Below are 19,315 nucleotides of genomic sequence, written 5' to 3' on the forward strand. Positions count from 1 at the left end.
AAAAAATTTTTTCTTTTTTTTTTTTTTTTTTTTTTTTTTTTATCTTTCTCTTTTAAAAATATTTTAGTTTTACTGCAGTATAGTTGATTTACAATGTTGTCTTAGTTTCAGGTGCACAGCAGAGTGATTCAGTTATACATATATTCATTCTTTTTTAGATTCTTTTCTCATATAGGTTATCACAGAATACTGAATAGAGTTCCCTGTGCTATACGGTTCGTCCTTGTTGATCACGTTAATTTTCATATGTTGACCCAGTCTTGCATCCCAGGGATTAATCCCACTTGGTCATGATGTATTAATCCTTTTAGTGTGCTGTTGAATTTGGTTTGCTACTATGAAAACTGAACATTTTGAATGTTATAATGGGCAACTCTGGAAATCACATTCTTCCCCCATCTCATGGTTTCTTGTTGCTGCTTCCTGTGGTTGTCATTTGATTGTTTGGTGACTTTTCCAAACTAATTTTGTACAGTCCTATATTCTTTGTCTTGTGTGGCCACTGAAGTCTGTTCTGTTAGATTAGTGGTTTGACAAATAACCTTTTCATTGATTGACTAACTGGTTTAGGGCTTCCCTGGTGGCGCAGTGGTTGAGAGTCCGCCTGCCGATGCAGGGGACACGGGTTCGTGCCCCGGTCCGGGAGGATCCCACATGCCGCGGAGCGGCTGGGCCCGTGAGCCATGGCCACTGAGCCTGCACGTCCGGAGCCTGTGCTCCTCAACGGGAGAGACCACAACAGTGAGAGGCCCGCGTGCCGCAAAAAAAACCCCCCAAAAAACCCCATTGGTTTATAACATTATATGTTTCACGTGTACAAAATTATATTTTGACTTCTGTATACACTACAACATGCTCACCACCAAGAGCGTAGTTTCCATTCGTCACTGTACAGCTGACTCCCTTTATCCATATCACGCTTCCCCCACTTGCTCTCTGCTAACCACTGCTCTCTTCTGTGTGCTTATTTTTGTTTGGTTTGGTTTGAACTCCCCCGCCCCCCATGTGAGTGAAATCATACAGTATGTGTCTTTCTCTGTCTGACTTGTTTCACTTAGCATAATACCCTCCAGGTCCATCCATGTTGTTGCAAATGGCAAGATGTCCTTTTTTTTTCAATTAATTAATTTATTTTTGGCTGCGTTGGGTCTGTGTTGCCGTGCATGGGCTTTCTCTAGTTGCTGCGAGCGGGGGCTACTCTTTGTTGCAGTGCGTGGTTTTCTCATTGCAGTGGCTTCTCTTGTTGCGGAGCACGGGCTCTAGGTGTGTGGGCCTCAGTAGTTGTGGCTCACAGACTCTAGATCGCAGGCTCAGTAGTTGTGGTGCCTGGGCTTAGTTGCTCTGCGGCATGTGGGATCTTCCTGGACCAGGGATTGAACCCATGTCCCCTGCATTGGCGGTGGATTCTTAACCACTGCGCCACCAGGGAAGTCCCAAGATTTCCTTAATTTTTAAAATAATTTTTTACGGCTGAGTAGTATTCCATTATATATATATTGCATCTTCTTCATCCATGGATAGGCACTTAGGTTGTTTACATATCTTGGCTATTGTATATAGTGCTGGATTGAACATAGGTATGCATATATCTTTTCAAATTAGATGTTTTTGAATTCTTTGGATAAATACTTAGAAATGGAGTAGCTGGATCATATTGTAGTTCTATTCTTAATTTTTTTTTTTTTTTTTTTTTTTCCGGTACGATCCCCTGCATCAGCAGGCGGACTCTCAACCACTGCGCCACCAGGGAAGCCCCTATTCTTAATTTTTGAGAACTCTCCATAGTGGCTGCAGTAATTTACACTCCTACCAACAGTGTATGAGGATTCCCTTTTCTCTACATCCTCTCCAACCCTTGTTATTTCTTGCCTTTTTTTTTTTTTTTTTTTTTTTGGGGTTTGACCAGCCGCTCCGCGGCATGTGGGATCTTCCACGAACAGGGCACGAACCCGTGTCCCCTGCATCGGCAGGCGGACTCTCAACCACTGCGCCACCAGGGAAGCCCAATTTCTTGCCCTTTTGATAATAGTTATTCTAATGGTATGAGGTGATAACTCATTTGTGGTTTTGATTTGCATTTCCATAATACTTAGTAATGTTGAATATCTTTTCATGTCCCTGTTCCCTATCTGTGTGTCTTTGGAAAAGGGTCTGTTCACCTCCTCTGCCCATTCTTAATCGGGTGGTTTATTTTTTGGTTGTTCTTTATGTATTTTGAATATTAACTCCTTATTGGATATGATTTGCAAATATCTTCTCTGAGTAGGTAGGTTGAATTTTCATTTTGTTGATGGTTTCCTTTGCTTGCAGAAGCTTTTTAGTTTGATGTAGTCCCATTTGTTTATTTTTGCTTTTGTTTGCCTTGCCTGAGGAGACATATCCAGAAAGATATTGCTAAGACTGATGTGTGTTTTCTTCTAGGAGTTTTATGGTTTCAGGTCTTACATTCAAGTCCTTAATCCATTTTGAGTTGATGTTGTGTATGGTGTAAGATAGTGGTGTAGTTTCATTCTTTTGCCTGTTAACTGTCCAGTTTTCCCAACATCATTTATTGAAGAGACTATACTTTCTCCACTTTATGTTCTTTGTTCTTGTTTTGTAAATTAATTGTCCATATGTGTGTTTATTTCTGAATTCTCAATTCTGTTCCATTGATCTATGTCACTTTTTCTGCCAATACCATGCTGTTTTGATTACTATAGCTTTGTAATATAATTTGAAATCAGAGTGAATGATACTTCGAGCTTTGGGTTTTTTCCCCCCACTCAGGATTGCTTTGGCTATTTGGGGCCTTTTCTTGCTCCTTACAGATTTTAGGATTTTGTTGTTGTTGTTTTTCTATTTCTGTGAAAAATGTCATTGGGATTTTGATAGGGATTGCATTGGTTCTGTAGATTGCTTTAGGTAATACGGACATTTAAAAATGTTAATTTTTCCAGTCCCTGAGCACGAATACCTTTACATTTTTTTTGTGTTGTCTTAAATTTCTTCCAAGAATGTCTTAAAGTTTTCAGTATACAGGTCTTTCACCTACTTGGTTAAATTTATTCCTAGGTATTCTTTTTGTTGCAATTGTAAATGAGATATTTTGTTAATTGTTTTTTGATGATTCATTGTTAGTGTATAGAACAGACTTGTATATTGATATTTTTACTCTGCAACTTAGTGTATTTATTTCTAATAGTTTTTTTTGGTGTTTTTTTTTAATATTTAAAAACATGCTATATTTATTTCTTCTCTGATTTTTATTAAATTGTAGGACACTTAGCTGGTGTTGGAGAATTGCTTGTTGGTGTGGGGAACCTACTCACCGCACTCACTCACATGTGGGAATTGGTGAAACCTTTACACTGTTAAGAGAATGAAAAGAGAAGCCATAGACTGTGAGAAAATATTTGCAAAACACATAAAGGACTTATATTTAAAATATACAAAGAACTCTTAAAATGCGACAGCAAGAAAACAAATAATAAATGAGCAGAATATCTGAACAGATATCTCACCAAACAGTGTACATAGATGGTAAATAAGCATATGAAAAGAGGCTCAACTTCATATGTCATATGGGAATTACAAACTAGGCCAATGGTGAAACGTCATTGTACACCTGTTAGACTGGCTAAATTCCAAAAAACTAACAATAGCAAATGCTTGTGAGGATATAAAGCAGTAGAAATTCTGCTTCAATCCTAATAGGAATGCAGAATGGTACAGCTACTTTGGAAAACAATTTGGCAGAGCTAAAACATAGGTTTACCCTTATCATCCAGTAATTGTAGTCCTGTTTACCCAATTGAGTCGAAAACTTATATCCACAAGGAACCTGAACATGAATACTTACAGCAGCTTTATTCATAATTGCCAAAAACTGGAAGCAACTAATATATCCTTCAGTAAGCAAATGTATATACTGTGGAATAAACACACATGAAATATTACTCAGCAATTTTTAAAAAAGCTGCCAAGCTCTGAAAAGATATGGAGGAAACTTTAATCATACTGCTGAGTGAAAGAAGCCAGGCTGAGGCTCTAAATTGTGTGCTTCTACCTATCTGACATTCTGGAAGAGGCAAAATTACAGAAACAGTAAATAGATAAGTGGTTGCCAGAGGTTCTTAGTGAGGGAAGAGGGATGAGTAGGTGAAGCACAGGAGAGTTTTAGGGTTGTGAGATTATTCTGTGTGATACTATAATAGTGGATACATGGCAGTTATGTGTTTGTCAAAGTCCATAGGACAGGGGGCTTCCCTGGTGGCGCAGTGGTTGAGAGTCCGCCTGCCGATGCAGGGGACACGGGTTCGTGCCCCAGTCCGGGAAGATCCCACATGCCGCGGAGTGGCTGGGCCCGTGAGCCATGGCCGCTGAGTCTGCGCGTCTGGAGCCTGTGCTCCGCAACGGGAGAGGCCACAACAGTGAGAGGCCCGCGTACCGCAAAAAAACCCCCCCAAAAAACAAAACAACAATAACAAATCCATAGGACTGTATAAGGTTCACAAAGAGTGGACCTAAATATAAATTGCGGACATTAGTTAATTAAAAAAAAAAAAACAACTGTGGGATATTCTAGACACTGATTAGCAAGGCAGACAAGGTTGCCTACCTTTGTGGACCTTATAGTCAGTAAAAAATTTAATCAGAAAAATTTCAGCGGTGTGATAGAAAGTAATAGGATGGCTACATTAGATTGAGTAGTCAGGGAAGACCTCTCTGAGTATTTGAGTATTCACTTGAGACCTGAATATAAGATGTTAGCTATTTAAAGGTAAAACATTCCGAGCAGAGGGAACAGTTAGTGTAAAGCCTGTAAGTCTGGAATGACCTTAGTGTGTTTAAGAAATAGAAAGAAATCCATATTTGCAGTGGGTAAGGGAGAGAATGATATGAGGAGAAGTCAAGAGAGTAGGTCATGGATGGAATGTAGTGGGACTTCTGTAAGCCAGGGTGAGGAATTTGGATTCAATTTTAGGTGAGATAGGCAATTATTGAATGTTTAAGCAGAGTAGAGCATGATCTAACTTTCGTGTTTAAAAGAGTACCCTAGTTGCTGTGTGGAGAATGGGTGGTGGGAGGGAGAGGGAGCAGGTGCAGAAACAGAGAGACCAAGTTAGTGACTTGTAGTAATTTGTTGACAGGGAAGGGATGGGTGTTTGTGGCTTGGACTAAGATGGTTAAGAAGACGAGAAAAATAAGCATATATTTTAAGGTATATAGCAGGGTATATTTTGCAGGTAGTATCTTTAGAACTTGGTAATGAGGGAAAGATAATGCCCACAGCTTTGGCTTGTGAAACTGGATGGATGGTGGTGCTATTGAGGCCAGGGAGAGTTTCAATTTAGTCTTTTTTTTTTTTTTGGCTGTGGTGGGTCTTTGTTGCTATGTGCAGGCTTTCTCTGGTTGCATCGAGCAGGGGCTACTCTTGGTTGCAGTGAGTGGGTTCTAGGTGTGTGAGCTTCAGTAGTTGTGGCACGCAGGCTCAGTAGTTGTGGCGCAGGGGCTTAGTTGCTTCATGGCATGTGGGATCTTCCTGGACCAGGGCCCGAACCCGTGTCCTGTGCGTTGGCAGGTGGATTCTTAACCACTGCGCCACCAGGGAAGTCTCCTCAGTTTAGTCATTTTAACCATGCAGGCAGTTATAAATAACGGTTAGACCTAAGAGTCTGGAGCTCAGGGGAGAAGATGGGACTTGAAGTGTAGATTCTCAATCTACTCTGTCTTGCCTGTTTTTCAAAGTGTACAAGTAGGCTACACATTTTCTTTTTAAAAACTCAAGCAATACATACAAAACCAAAGTTCCCCATGACCACCTCCTTTAGTACACAGACCCTCTCCCCTTCTCCACGAAGGTAACCACTATAAACAGTTAGGGATGTATACTTTTTCTGCTTTTGTTTATAAGTATATTTACCTACAAAAATATACACTTTGTTTTTGTTTGAAAAAATACCATCACATTATATATATTCTGTAACTTAAAAAAAAAGTTCTTGGAATCATTCCATTTCAGTCATTAGTAAGTTGTTTTGATAGTTGCATAGTATTCTGTGGTATGAGTGTTATTTATTTAACTGGTTGCCAGTTGATACTTAGGTTTCTATAGTTTGTCTTTACAAATGGTATTTTTTTGTTCTTAGGGATTTAAAATACTTAAGTAATTTTGATTATATAAAACTAATATGTATCAGTACATACCTGATTTTTTTGATATTTAATTTATTTATTTGGCTGCATTGGGTCTTAGTTGCACAATCTTCATTGTGGCCTGCACTATCTTTTATTGTGGAGTGCAGGCTGTTCCTTGCGGCATACAGGCTCCTCAAGTTGTGGCACGCAGGCTCTGTAGTTGTGGCACATGGGGCTCTCTAGTTGTGGTGTGGGCTCAGTAGTTGTGGCTCTCAGGCTCTCCAGTTGTGGCACGCAGGCTCTAGAGCTCACAGGCTTAGTTGCCCTGTGGAATGTGGGATCTTAGTTCCCCGACTAGGGATCGAGCCCACGCCCCCTGCATTGGAATCATGATGTCCTAACCATTGGACCGCCAGGGAACGGAAGCCTAATTTTGCCTTATTGTATTTGTATATTTCTTACATGGGACCTGGCAACTAGTGAGTGCTGAGTAAATTTTGCTTGAGTTTAATCTTTACTTTGACCCACTCAAAATATTCTTAAAATTTTTATCAAGTCCCCGAAAGCCTAAGAACAGGTTATTTTAAAAACATACTTAGGGACTTCCTTGGTGGTGCAGTGGTTAAGAATCTGCCTGCCAATGCAGGGGGCATAGATTTGAGCCCTGGTCTGGGAAGATCCCATATGCCGCAGAGGAACTAAGCCTGTGTGCCACAACTACTGAGCCTGTACTCTGGAGCCCGCGAACCACAAATACTGAAGCCCATGCACCTAGAGCCCATGCTCCGCAACCGGAGTAGCCACCGCAGTGAGATGCCTGCGCACCGCAATGAAGAGTAGCCCCTGCTCGCCACAACCAGAGAAAGCCTGCGCACAGCAACAAAGACCCAACGCAGCCATAAATAAACAAACAAATAAATTCAAAGAGTATTAATGATAAATAATAAACATTCACAGAGCATTTTTTCCCCCACAGATATAATCATTCAGTCTTACAAAAGCCCTGTGAGGTAGAGGTGGTATTATCCCCATTTCTCTGACAGGAAACTGGGACCTAGAGAAGTTATATGACTCAAATAGTATCATATAGTGAGTGTTGTAGCCAGGAATCAAACCCAAGTGTTCTGACTTTGTTATAAAATCTTTTTTATTGTATACGAATCATGCCCTTTCCACAGGGGGATTAACTCTTCCATGATTATTGGCTGAAGAAGATATGTTAGAGGTGTTCATTTAGTATAATTCAGTAGCCACAGGCCCTGTTTTGGGCTTCTGGGTTTCATCAGTGAACAAAGCAAAACGATCCCCCATTCACATGGAGTTTATATTCTAGCTTAGGGAGTCAAAACCAATAAACATAATTACCAAGTAAATTACTTAGTATGTTAGAAGGTCACATAGTTTATAGGAGAAGAAAATGATCATCATAAGTGGAGCAGACTGTTAATATTGTGAAGAAGACAAGCAGAATGAACGTCTAAAGGCAAGAATGTGCTGGCATGTTTCAAGAATAATAGGGAAGTATGTGCCTGAGTAGGGGAGGAGAGTAGCAGGGAAATAAGATCAGAAGTAGGGAGCAGTGGAAGCATGTATCATATAGGGTCTTTCAGGATTCAGGCTTTTACTCTGAGTAAAATGGGAAGGTTTTGAAAGGTTTTTAACATTTTAAAAGAATCATCCAGGTTGTGTTAAGAATAGGTACTAAGGCTAGACAAGGGTGGAAAAAGGGAGACCTTTTAGGTTAATCTAGGAGAGGGGCATAATTTAGGGGAAAAAATGGCTGTCAGAGGTGGGTCTGAACAGATTGGTGGTAGAGGTGGTGAGAAACGTCTAGATTCTAGATATATTTTACAAATAGTGACATCAGAATTTGCCAGCGGGTTGGAAAGGAAATATAAAAGAAAGGAGTCAAGGATGACTCCAAGGTTTTTGGCTTGAGCTGCTGAAAGAATGAAATTGCCATCAACTGAGATAGTTTACAGAGAACATCAGGAGTTCCATTTTGGATCTGTTAAGTTCAGAGTGTCTTTTAGATACCCAAGTGAAGTTGTTTAGAATTCAGGAGTGAAGTCTGTAATAGAAATATAAAGTTGGGACTTGTTGATATATAGATGATATTTAAAGCCATAACAGTGGATGATATCCTTGAGGAAATGAGTATGGAGCGATGAGAGAAGAGGGAAACAAGAACTGAGCCCTAGGACTTTCCAGTATTAAGAGGGTGGAGAGAAGAGAAGGAATCATCAAAGGAGTCTAAGAAGGAACAATCAGTAATGTAGGACATAAACCTAGAGAATGTGTCTTGGGAACTAAAAGGAAGAAAAACCATGGAAGAAGGAATGATCATGTCAGATTTTGCTGATAGGTTAATGCAGGATGGATACTAGAATTGAAAATTATATTTAGCAATGTGAAGGCCACTGGTTATTGTGTGGCCTTCAGTGGGACATGGAAATGGCCTGGCTAGCACTATTTACATATTTTTCAAGTGGGAATTTTTGATGTTTATAGTGTTTCCTTGGCCCTGTTCAGGTTTGCCGTCCTGTTGGTGTTATGTCTGACAGTGGATCACAGCTTGGTTCAATGGGTAGCCTGACCATGAAATCACAACTTCAGATAACTGGTAAGTCTTAAAAAGATCTACTGCTTTATTTCCCCCCGACTCCCAAGATAAAAAGAAAAAAATCTTAAAATCTTTAGTGGCTGTGACGTATCAGGTTCTGAATGAATGAATGAACATAATGTTTAGATATGTAAAAATTACATTTTGATTTCAGGATATTCTTGGGTATAGTATAGGATTTGGGTTTGTTTGTTTTTTCCATTAAACATGCTTCGGCAATTGCTATTGTTTTTTGTTTTCATTTGGATTTTATTAGCTTTGTTGAGATAATTCACATACCATACAGTTTACCCATTTAGAAGTCAATGATTGTTAGTACATTCTCAGAGTTGTGCAGCCAACACCAGTCAATTTTAGAACATTTTCACCACTGCAGAAAGAAACCCCTGCCCCATATTCCCCAACCACCTTCAGCCCTAGCTAACTGTTTTTGTCTCTATAGCTTTGCCTATTTTGGATCTCTCATATAAATAGAGTCATAAAATGTGTGGCCTTTGTCTCTGACTTTTTTCACTTATCATAATAATGTTTTCAAGGTTCAGCCATGTTGTAGCATGTATTAGTATCTAATTTCTTTTTATTGCCAAATACTATTCCATGTGTGGACATACTTTATCCATTTATCAGCTGATGGATGTTTGGGTTGGTTCCACTTTTTGGCTATTATGAATAATGCTATGAACGTTTGTAAGTTTTTGTGAAGATGTATGTTTTCAGTTTTCTTGAGTATATACCTTCTACTTTATGGAGTAGAATCACTGGGTCACGTAATATCCATGTTTAGCTTTGTGAGGAATTCCAAATTATTTTTCAAAGCATCCACACCACTTTATATTCCCACCAGTCATGTATGAGGGTTACAATTTTGTAAGCATCCTTGCAATGCTTATCTTTTTGATTAGAGACATCCTAATGGATGTGAGCTATCTCATTATGGGTTTGAGTTGCATTTCTCTGATGGTTAAATGATGATGAGCATCTTTTCATGTGCTTATTGGCCATTTGTATATGTTTTTTGGAGAAATGCCTATTAAATATTTTGGTTGCTGTTGTTACTTTCCTAATATCTCTTTGTTTCTTCCTCTAACCATACTAATCAAGTGTATCACTTTCAGATTAATGTTCTTAAAATGCCTCCTGATTTGTTCATTCCTGCTCAGAAACCTTCAGTGCTTCTCCTTGGCTATGGTATTGAATTTCTTTAAAACTGGGCTAAGACGTTTTACAGGCTCCATATGATCTCTTTGTAGGTCTTTATATATCAGTAGAAGCTACTTGCACTAGCCAAAGTGAGGCACTGGGTTTTTTTCAGACATGCATGTGTCTATCACACAATGGAACCCTAGACTCTCTCCCTTTAATTTAATGGCATTTATTGATTATTTTAGTTTTTACTATACCTGGCTTATATCCACTTCTAGGTTATGAATATGAGGTCATATACTGTCTAATTATTGTCCTCCTCAAAACCTAAAAGTGATTGAGTTATAAAGAAATAACACTTTAAGTTGAAAGCATGTTAGAATTTATTCTTGGGAATTCTTTCACTAACTCCAGTCTCTTTCCTTAGCAATGTCTGATTCTCAGTGAAAGATATTAATATTTCTCAGATTCTAATTGTTTCTCCCCTCCCCATTCTCAAGCTACTCTGAGTAGCTGATTTACATTGGGCCAGGCTTCTAAAGACTTCTTTTTTGGGGCAGCTTATTGTTAAAAGCTTTGATTTAAAGAATTTCTGATAGATTGTTTCAACTTTTCAGGTTACATAAGTAATATACATGCTTTTTATTTTTAAAAACTGAGTAAAATAGTAAAGTGAGGAGTCCTTATTATTTATCATCTCAATCCCCAAATAAATAGGTTTATATTCCTTTAGACTTTTCTTTGCATAAACTATCTTATTTGCTATCATTACTGTCATAGTAAGAAAAACATTTAATGCCTAAATGCATTATGTCCTCAAGAAGACATAATTCTTAGCCATTTATAAGCTTTTTAATCTTGGGTCTAAAAATCCTGAGAATGTACAAGTATAGGGCAAAAACATTTTAACAAAAACAAACACCATGAATTATGGATAAAAGCTATTTGCATATTTAGCAAAAATATCATTAGATATGGGACAAATGGAGAACATCAGATAATGAACAATAAAGTGCCAAGTTGACTAGAATCAAGTGTCCTTCATAATTCATTGTTTACTTCTTTGCTTTTGGTGCTAGAAACCTCAGAACTAAGTTTTTCACAAATCTCCTTAATTGACATTGTATTTTTTAGTCTGTGTTAATGGATTAGCATAGTTTTTTTTTTTTTTTTTTTTTTTTTTTTTTTTTTTAATGATTTTCCTTTTTTTTTTTTTTTTTTTTTTTTTTTTTTTTGCTAAGCTCTTCAACATCTTCCAAAATTCAAGGAAGGCATAAATATGCAAGTGTTAAGTATAAATGCCATGGTATATGGTAATGGTGTGAAGGGAAAATGACTTTGGTCAGGAAAGAGAGATCAATATTTGACTAGAGTTACTGTGAAAGGAGGTAGTGCTTGAAGCATTGCTACTATTTAAAAGTAGAGGACTTCCCTGGTGGCACAGTGGTTAAGAATCTGCCTGCGAATGCAGGGAACATGGGTTTGATCCCTGGTCTGGGAAGATCCCACATGCTGCAGAGCAGCTAAGCCCGTTTGCCACAGCTACTGAGCCTGTGCTCTAGAGCCCGCGAGCCACAACTATTGAGCCTGTGTGCCACAACTACTGAATTCCATGCGCCTAGAGCCTGTGCTCCGCAACAAGAGAAGCCACCACAGTGAGAAGCCTGTGCACTGGAGGAAAGAGTCATCCCCACTTGCCGCAACTAGAGTAAGCCCACGTGCAGCAATGAACACCCAACACAGCCAAAAATAAGTAAATAAATAAATAAATTTATTAAAAAAAAAAAAGTAGAAAGGCAGGGACTTCCTGGAGGTCCATTGGGTAAGACTGCGCTCCCAATGCAGGGGGCATGGGTTCGATCCCTGGTTGGAGAACTAAGATTCCACATGCTGCCTGGCATGGCCAGAAAAAGTAGAAAGGTAGAAAAGGATCTTTCAGGAATGAGCATGACAGAGCAAATGATGTGAAGGAGGGAAATGCCAAGACTTCCCTTGATGTCCCTAAAAGCCACTGCTGCAGAGCAGGGACCCATGAGAATTAATGGGAGTGGATCATCTCCTTCAGGTGTGTCAAGGCTACCAAAAAAAAAAAAAAAAAAAAATTGCTAAGGGAGATGAAAAGTAACCAGAGTTTTTAACAAAGAGCAGACAGCTGGATTTGTGTTTTAAAAGTCGAGTTTTTAACAAAGAGCAGACAGCTGGATTTGTGTTTTAAAAGTCGGTGTAGGGACTTCCCTGGTGGCGCAGTGCTTAAGAATCTGCCTGCCAATGCCGGGTACACAGGTTCAAGTCCTGGTCTGGGAAGATACCACATGCTGTGGAGCAACTAAGCCTGTGTGCCTAGAACCTGTGCTCCGCAACAAGAGAAGCCACCACAATGAGAAGCCCATGCACTGCAATGAAGAGTAGCCCCTGCTCACCACAACTAGAGAAAGGCTGCGTGCAGCAACAAAGACCCAATGCAGCCATAACTAACTAAATAAATAAATAAACTTTTTTTAAAAGTTGGTGTAAAAGACTCATAGGGAAATTTAGGGTCAAAAGTTAAAATGTTACTCTGTGGTTCTGCTCAAATTTATTTCTTTAACTCTTACATACGTACATTACACACATGTATGCATACATTATTTGTTTACAATGTATGTTTGCTAATTGCTGCCCCTTACCAGATGAGGGCAAGTAGAAAATTTATTTCAGAGAAATTAAATGATAGTACTGTTGATAAGTGGATTGTTTAGAGAACTTCATGTGTGTGTGGTTTTTTAAAAATTTATTATTTTTATTTTTGGCTGTGTTGTGTCTTCGTTGCTGTGCGCGGGCTTTCGCTAGTTGTGGTGAGCAGGGGGTACTCTTTGTTGAGGGGCGTGGGCTTCTCATTGCGATGGCTTCTCTTGTTGTGGAGCACGGGCTCTAGGCGCGCAGGCTTCAGTAGTTGTGGCATGCGGGCTCAGTAGTTGTGGTGCACGGGTTTAGTTGCTCTGTGCCTTGTGGGATCTTCCTAGACCAGGGTGCGAACCCGTGTCCCCTGCATTGGCAGGTGGATTCTTAACCACTGCGCCACCAGGGAAGTCCCAGGTTCCACTGATTTTTACTCTTGCATTTCCTGGATCATTCTTTATTCTTTATCTCCAATTCCATGGTCTGGGTCCTTTACTTTGGACATAAGTCTGTTTTCTTACATCCTTCCCTGTCTTTAGCCATTTCCTGTTTAATTATGTTCTGTACATAACTTCCGCTATTATACTGAGCTTATCTGTGTTTTGATGCTTGCTGTATGCTAGCATTATACTTACGTGGGCAAAATAAATTCTTTGGTATTTCCTAGAAATTTTTTAGTCTCAGTCCTTACTCAAAACTCATCATTTGAGGAAGAGAAACCATCTTATTTTAGTTATTACAAATTGAAATTAAACATGACTGCATTTCCCCAAATTTACTAGAACACCGTATATTTAGCTCCCAATGCTTAGAGACCAGGAGAGTCCTTCATACTTTAAAGTCAAAAGTTTATATCCAGTTCTGCCCAGCCAAGACAGTTCTGCTACAGAGACCTCATGTAGCCTCTCATGAGAGGCTTCTGACCACAGAGGTAGCACTTGCTTTAACTGGTTTTAGCTCTTATCAGTTCATCATACTGCTCATCATACCTGGTCTCAGCACCCCTGTTTGTTTTACCTTGTTCATTATAGCCTCCTGATTCACAAAATAAATTGGATAAGCTAAGGATTTACTTCTACTTTCTTTAAATTGTCAGGATTTTAATTTTGTATTGGAGAGGTAGGATGAAGAATCAGTCGGGTGAAAATATTGACCTTCAGAACAGAAGAATCAGAAGAACATTAATAAGTACCATGAAATCATATGCAATAGATTGTGTGTGTGTGTGTAAGTAACTATAAAGCAGGGCACCTTGTTTTCTACCATGGCTAATCATTTGGTTCAACAAATGTATTAAACGCCTGTCAGGTTTAAATCACTAAGTTATAAAGACTGGTTATAACCTTGCCATGAAGGAGATTACAGAGTGAGTTAAACAAGTAAGAACTGATAAACTTACTAAGAACTAAGACAGAATAGAAAGCTGTAGGAGCCATATATAAATAGGAAAATGCTGTGGGGGCATAGAACAGGAACAGTTTGACTTACTAGGTTTAAAGAACCACCCGGTCAAAGAGAAGGGGGTATTTGTCTCTCATGAAGTAGGATTTTATTGGGTGAACAGGAAGAAGGATCATGAGTGGAGGGGGTAGCATGTATGAGGAATGAAAGTACTAGGCACTTGGGAGGGACAGCAAACAGCTAAGAGTGGTTAGACTACCACAGGCCTGGGTGGAGTTTGGTATAGGAAGAGGCTGTAAACGTACAGAGTAAGCAATGTAAAATGCCCCAGAAGAGTTTAAACTTCATTTTGCAGGCATTAGCAAATCATTGAAAAGTATTGACATCACATCTGTTCTAGGAAGATAATTCTGGTAGCTGTGAGAGATTGCATTAGAGAAGTGAGAGTAAAAACAGACAGTTGTTAGAGGCCTCTTGGAGTAGCCCAGGTGACAGATGATATTGACATTTTTCTGATTCCTTTTCTTCCAGTTTATAATTTACAGTTTTTTAATTCCTTTAATTTACTATGAGAATTTAAATTTTAGGAAGTAGTACATTGATCTATTTTAGAATATTAGGACTGTAATGAAAGTTTTATGCAATATAAGCTTTGAGATTTGAACACTTAAATAATTTCTCCTGTCCAGGCTTTGCCATGACCCTTGGGTAAACTTTTAAATTTTGTTGAGCTTGGTTTTTTTTATGTATAAAAATTAAGATGATAATACCTATCTCACAGAATAGTTCTGTGTATCGAAATGACAGTCTTTAAGTGCCAGACATAGTAAACACTAACAGTTGGTGTTGGTTTCCCTGACTCTTTATTTTCCCATTTAAAGTTTCCTAAAATGGCTCTAGTGGGGTTGGATGGGAGTACTTGGCAAAATAGCTTTCAAAAGTTTGAATCCTAAAAAGCCACTAAGGGCAGGTAATTTCCTCCCTGTCAGGCCTGCATTGCTCTTTGTTCTAGGTTTAATCAGTTTTAGAGGATCACAAGAGCCCCTGAAATAAAATGAGCTTATGCATGAGTGTGTGGGCTGTTTTACCTTTTCTCAGACCAGAAATGTATTAAAAATAGGGATTTTATATTTTTCTTTGGCAATCCTGTGATTAAATTAGGCTTTGTATTAAGTGATAGGGCTTTATAGTACATATTAGTCAGAGATAGGTCTGATCCCCACTTGAGTATTTTCTGTTCTGAAAGACATTTTACTTAGTGTTTCTACCTAGATGTCTCATGAGCATCTCAAATTTTATATATTCTTTATAATACGCTTGATTTCCTGCCCATTCTACCCTTCTCAAACTTGTGCTTTCCCAGATCTTTTCCATCTTATCAAATGATAGCACCTTCTATCCAGTTATTCATGCCAGAAACCTGGGAGTTATCCTTGCTTCTTTCCCCTAACTCACTCATGAAATCTAATCCTGTTGGTTCTCCTTAGAAAATGCTTATTCCTCCCCATATCCGTGTTTACCACCCTAGTCCATACTACTGTCATCTCTTAATTAGATGGCTCTAGCAGCCTCTTAAGCATAAAAGGACAAAAGTATTTGATAAACATGAAGTTGGGAGATTCAGGGCCGCCACCTGGGACTGTGCCTGCTAGGGTACCCAGACTGTCTATGTGTTGGTCTGTTTATTGAGCTTCTTGGGTAGCTGCTATATAAACTTTTCTAGCAACTCACAAGGGCCCATTAGTCTTGAAGGGCACTGGCATTCTCTGAACTTTGCTGTTGGAGTATATATCCAGGTGGTAGAATATTTCCTTGGCTGTGATCGTCTCATTTATAGGGGACTAGTGAGTTGTCTCCTGTGGGAACCAGGGGGTGCTCTACTAGATTTGAATCTACTCTTTGTACCTTCCACACAATGCTTGGACAAGGCTATTTCATGGCAAAAGTGACTAACTCGAGGGTGAAGGCCAAGGATGTAAGAAGCTCTTGCTAAGATAATGAGAGATATATGAGATGCTAAAAATAATCTTAGTTTGTAACTCTCTTCTTTCATTGGCTTTCTAGCATGCTTAGAATAAAATCCAAATTCCTTATCTTGGCTTACAAAGCTGAATGTGATCTTATCTCATTTACCATTTTTCCCTGTTTGCTATACTTTTCCTCAGGTATGCCAAGCTTTCGTACCTCTGTCTGGAATTTTCTCTTCTTCCTACCTTCAGTCCTCACATGGATAGCTCCTTGTCATTTAGATGGTTGCTTAAAAGTACTTCCTTAGAAGACTTCTTTACTGCCAAGTCATACTCTGCCATATTAGGCTGTTTTTCATCACAAGGACTTATCTCTAATTGTAAACTGCTCTGTCCACAGTTTAGAGCAATATCTGATAACATGGTAGGCATTCAAATATTTGTTTACCAAGTTTGTCAGTGTACTTTTTAATTGACCTCAAGATTTCTGGGACTGTTGATACTGACAGTTGGGGGGGGTCTACTGATGGGAATTTGGTTGGATGGTGTGGGAAAGTCCTATATTTTTTAATATGATGGGAAGAAATACAAAGGTTATATGTGAATAAAATTTGTGAATATTTTAGAGCAAACTGCTTCTCTGAGTAAAAATAATAATGCTGTGTTTAACCTTTATGAAATTAAATCGATTTGAAGGATGAACTAACATCTCGAATATTGAAATATTTTCTATTTTATTTTACTTAGTCATTTCAGCGAAACTTAAAGAAAATAAAAAGAATTGGTTTGGGCCAAGTCCTTATGTGGAAGTCACAGTAGATGGACAGTCAAAGAAGACAGAAAAATGCAACAATACGAACAGTCCCAAATGGAAGCAACCTCTTACAGTGTAGGTTTGAAAGTATTTTCTATGGTGTATTTTGTTTAGTAGGTGAGCAGAAATGCAGCTTTAAAAAAGTTTCTCACTTTTTTCTTTGTTCCTCCTCTCTTTTTTTTTTTTCCCCTCTTATTCCCCTGTTCTTAGGGCTCCTCCTTCTAGTCTCCTTTCTCTTTAATTATTTGTTTTCCCAGTCTCTCCTTTTCATTGCATTGTTGCTGCTGAAAAGTAGCTGGGAGATCCCAGGGTCACTGGCCTAGAAAGATTAGCAGCTCTTTCCTTAATTTAGGTTTGAAATAGAGGGCTATGAGTAGCTCACTTCATTTTTTAAATTTAATTTTTAAAAATAGTTTGTGTTTTTTAAAATTACAGTGCCCACATAGAACCTACACAGGGGTTTTTTTCCTTTAAAAAAATTATACTATACATTTTATACTTAACATACATAACATCCTTTTTCGTTGAGTACGTATGGGTCTAATATCCCTTATATAGCTACATAATATTCTTTAATATGGATGGACTGTGATTAATTTTACTAGTTCCCTATCGATCGGTTGGTTTCTAATGTTGTGCTATTAGACAGTGTTGCGATATACATCCCTGTGCATATGTCTATATGTTTGTGTTTTTAATCTGTCATTCGAATTCATAGAAGTAGGATGTAGCTCAATTTCAACACTTATTGACGAAGCCTCAGATGTTGGTAGGAAGGGAATTACAGGTTGAAGAGAATTATAGGTTAATTTTAATTTTTCTACTAAAATGGAAGCAAATGTATGATTTATCAACAAATGGATCTTTAAATAATATAGTGTATTTGGTTTGTATATTAAAGTGTAGTTCAAAATATAACCAGTTGTTATCAAATATAGACAAGTTGCTTTCATTACCTAACATTTGGAATTCTTGTATTTTTTCTCTTAGAGAAACAAACCTGTAACTAAAAAAAGTTTTATTTCTAAATGGTGAGATGAGACATTTGAAATGACAAGCTCTTCTCTTCACATGATATACATGCTTATATGGACAGTATTTATTCCTAATAAATGACAAAACAAATTAGTTAAACCTATATTATTGTTTAACATGGATTTTTGAAGTTGTAGGGCATCTTGATGTACTTTATGATTTTGAGCAAATGAATGAAACTTAAGAATTTACTGAAGGTCATCTTGAAACCTATTTGCAGAAGTATCATTCTAATAATGTTCCTCGTCTGTATTTATTTCAACATCGTTTCTTAGACTTCATTTTTAACTAGTGCCCCATTAGAGATTTGATCTAAATTAAACAATATGTGAGTAACATTTTTTAAAAAAACAAACCTTCAAAAGGCCACAGCCTCCATTAGCGACTGGAGATGTTCAGAATAACAGACTGAATACTCATCTACTTTCTACCAACTATCTGTGCTCACAATAAATGTACTTTAGGGCTCTTGAGCCGATAATGACATGAACTCCTTACTGGTTTAAAAGTTAAGAAAAAAGAAACTCTCCTTGTAGCCCTATATGGTAGTGTTATTCTTTTTTTTTTTTTTTGCGGTACGCGGGCCTCTCACTGCTGTGGCCTCTCCCGTTGCGGAACACAGGCTCCGGACGCGCAGGCTCAGCAGCCATGGCTCACGGGCCCAGCCGCTCCGCGGCACGTGGGATCTTCCCCGACCGGGGCACGAACCCGTGTCCCCTGCATCGGCAGGCGTACTCAACCACTGCGCCACCAGGGAAGCCTGGTAGTGTTATTCTTAAGTCCAGATTTTCGGGGGAACATAGCCCAAGATCTTCTGAATTTTTAAGTTGCAGCAGATTGGGCTGCAATTTTAACACAGCTTCCATTTTTGGGTAGTAGGCTTTGCAGACTTCTCTCAAGATTTGAATTGAAATAATTTAGAGTAGACCTCAAAGTAAAATTAAATTTATTAACTCTTTTATTCCATCCCCGGTAGGTTATATAGTGTTCCTGTTTTTCTAATTGAAATAGTTTTTATACAGTTTATTGCAAATTCAGATTTCTATTCTGTATTGGCATTTAGCAAGGTCTGGAAGAGTCTTTATTTGACAGTTGTCCCGGACACTTTGCCTCTAACAGTGTGAAACTTGGGGTAATATAATCCTCAAATCATTAAGTAGCTGACCAAGAAACTTCTTAGTATAAATTTTAATGACAGAGTTTCGTTCATAGTCTGCCACCGAGTGTGGCTGTGTGATCTTGGGCAATTTGCTTAACCTCTCTGAATATCAGCTTCTATATCTGAAGATGGGAGTGGTAATTCTCATCTCAGGGTTGCTGTGAAGATTAAACGAAATAATCCTAAGCTCAGCATACTACCTGACATAAAATAAGGATTTAATTAATAAATTAACTTTTTTGTACTACGAAAGTAAAACTGATTTTTCAACAGTTTGTAGCATGGTGAGCACTTTTACTTTTGTTGATGATACACATGCATGAAATTGCCCCTATAGTTCAGTGACAAGTGAAGATGGCCATAGGCAGTATTGGTTGTACGGTAAACTGTAAGGT

General features: G+C 38.4%; 1 protein-coding gene across 2 annotated transcripts in view; it reads left to right on the forward strand.

Annotated features, from left to right (window-relative positions):
* ITCH (itchy E3 ubiquitin protein ligase) overlaps window positions 1-19,315 on the forward strand; it is a 112,066-nt gene that overhangs the window by 28,577 nt on the left and 64,174 nt on the right. For both annotated transcript variants that reach the window (XM_024742887.1, XM_024742885.1), the window contains 2 exons: window positions 8,653-8,743; window positions 16,660-16,801. In XM_024742887.1, the coding sequence (XP_024598655.1) occupies window positions 8,674-8,743; window positions 16,660-16,801 (212 nt within the window). In that variant the 5' untranslated portion in view covers window positions 8,653-8,673. The remainder of the gene's footprint in view (window positions 1-8,652; window positions 8,744-16,659; window positions 16,802-19,315) is intronic.

This window comes from Neophocaena asiaeorientalis, unplaced genomic scaffold (genome assembly GCF_003031525.2).
Source record: "Neophocaena asiaeorientalis asiaeorientalis breed wild unplaced genomic scaffold, Neophocaena_asiaeorientalis_V1.1 scaffold82, whole genome shotgun sequence".
NCBI lineage: Eukaryota > Metazoa > Chordata > Mammalia > Artiodactyla > Phocoenidae > Neophocaena > Neophocaena asiaeorientalis.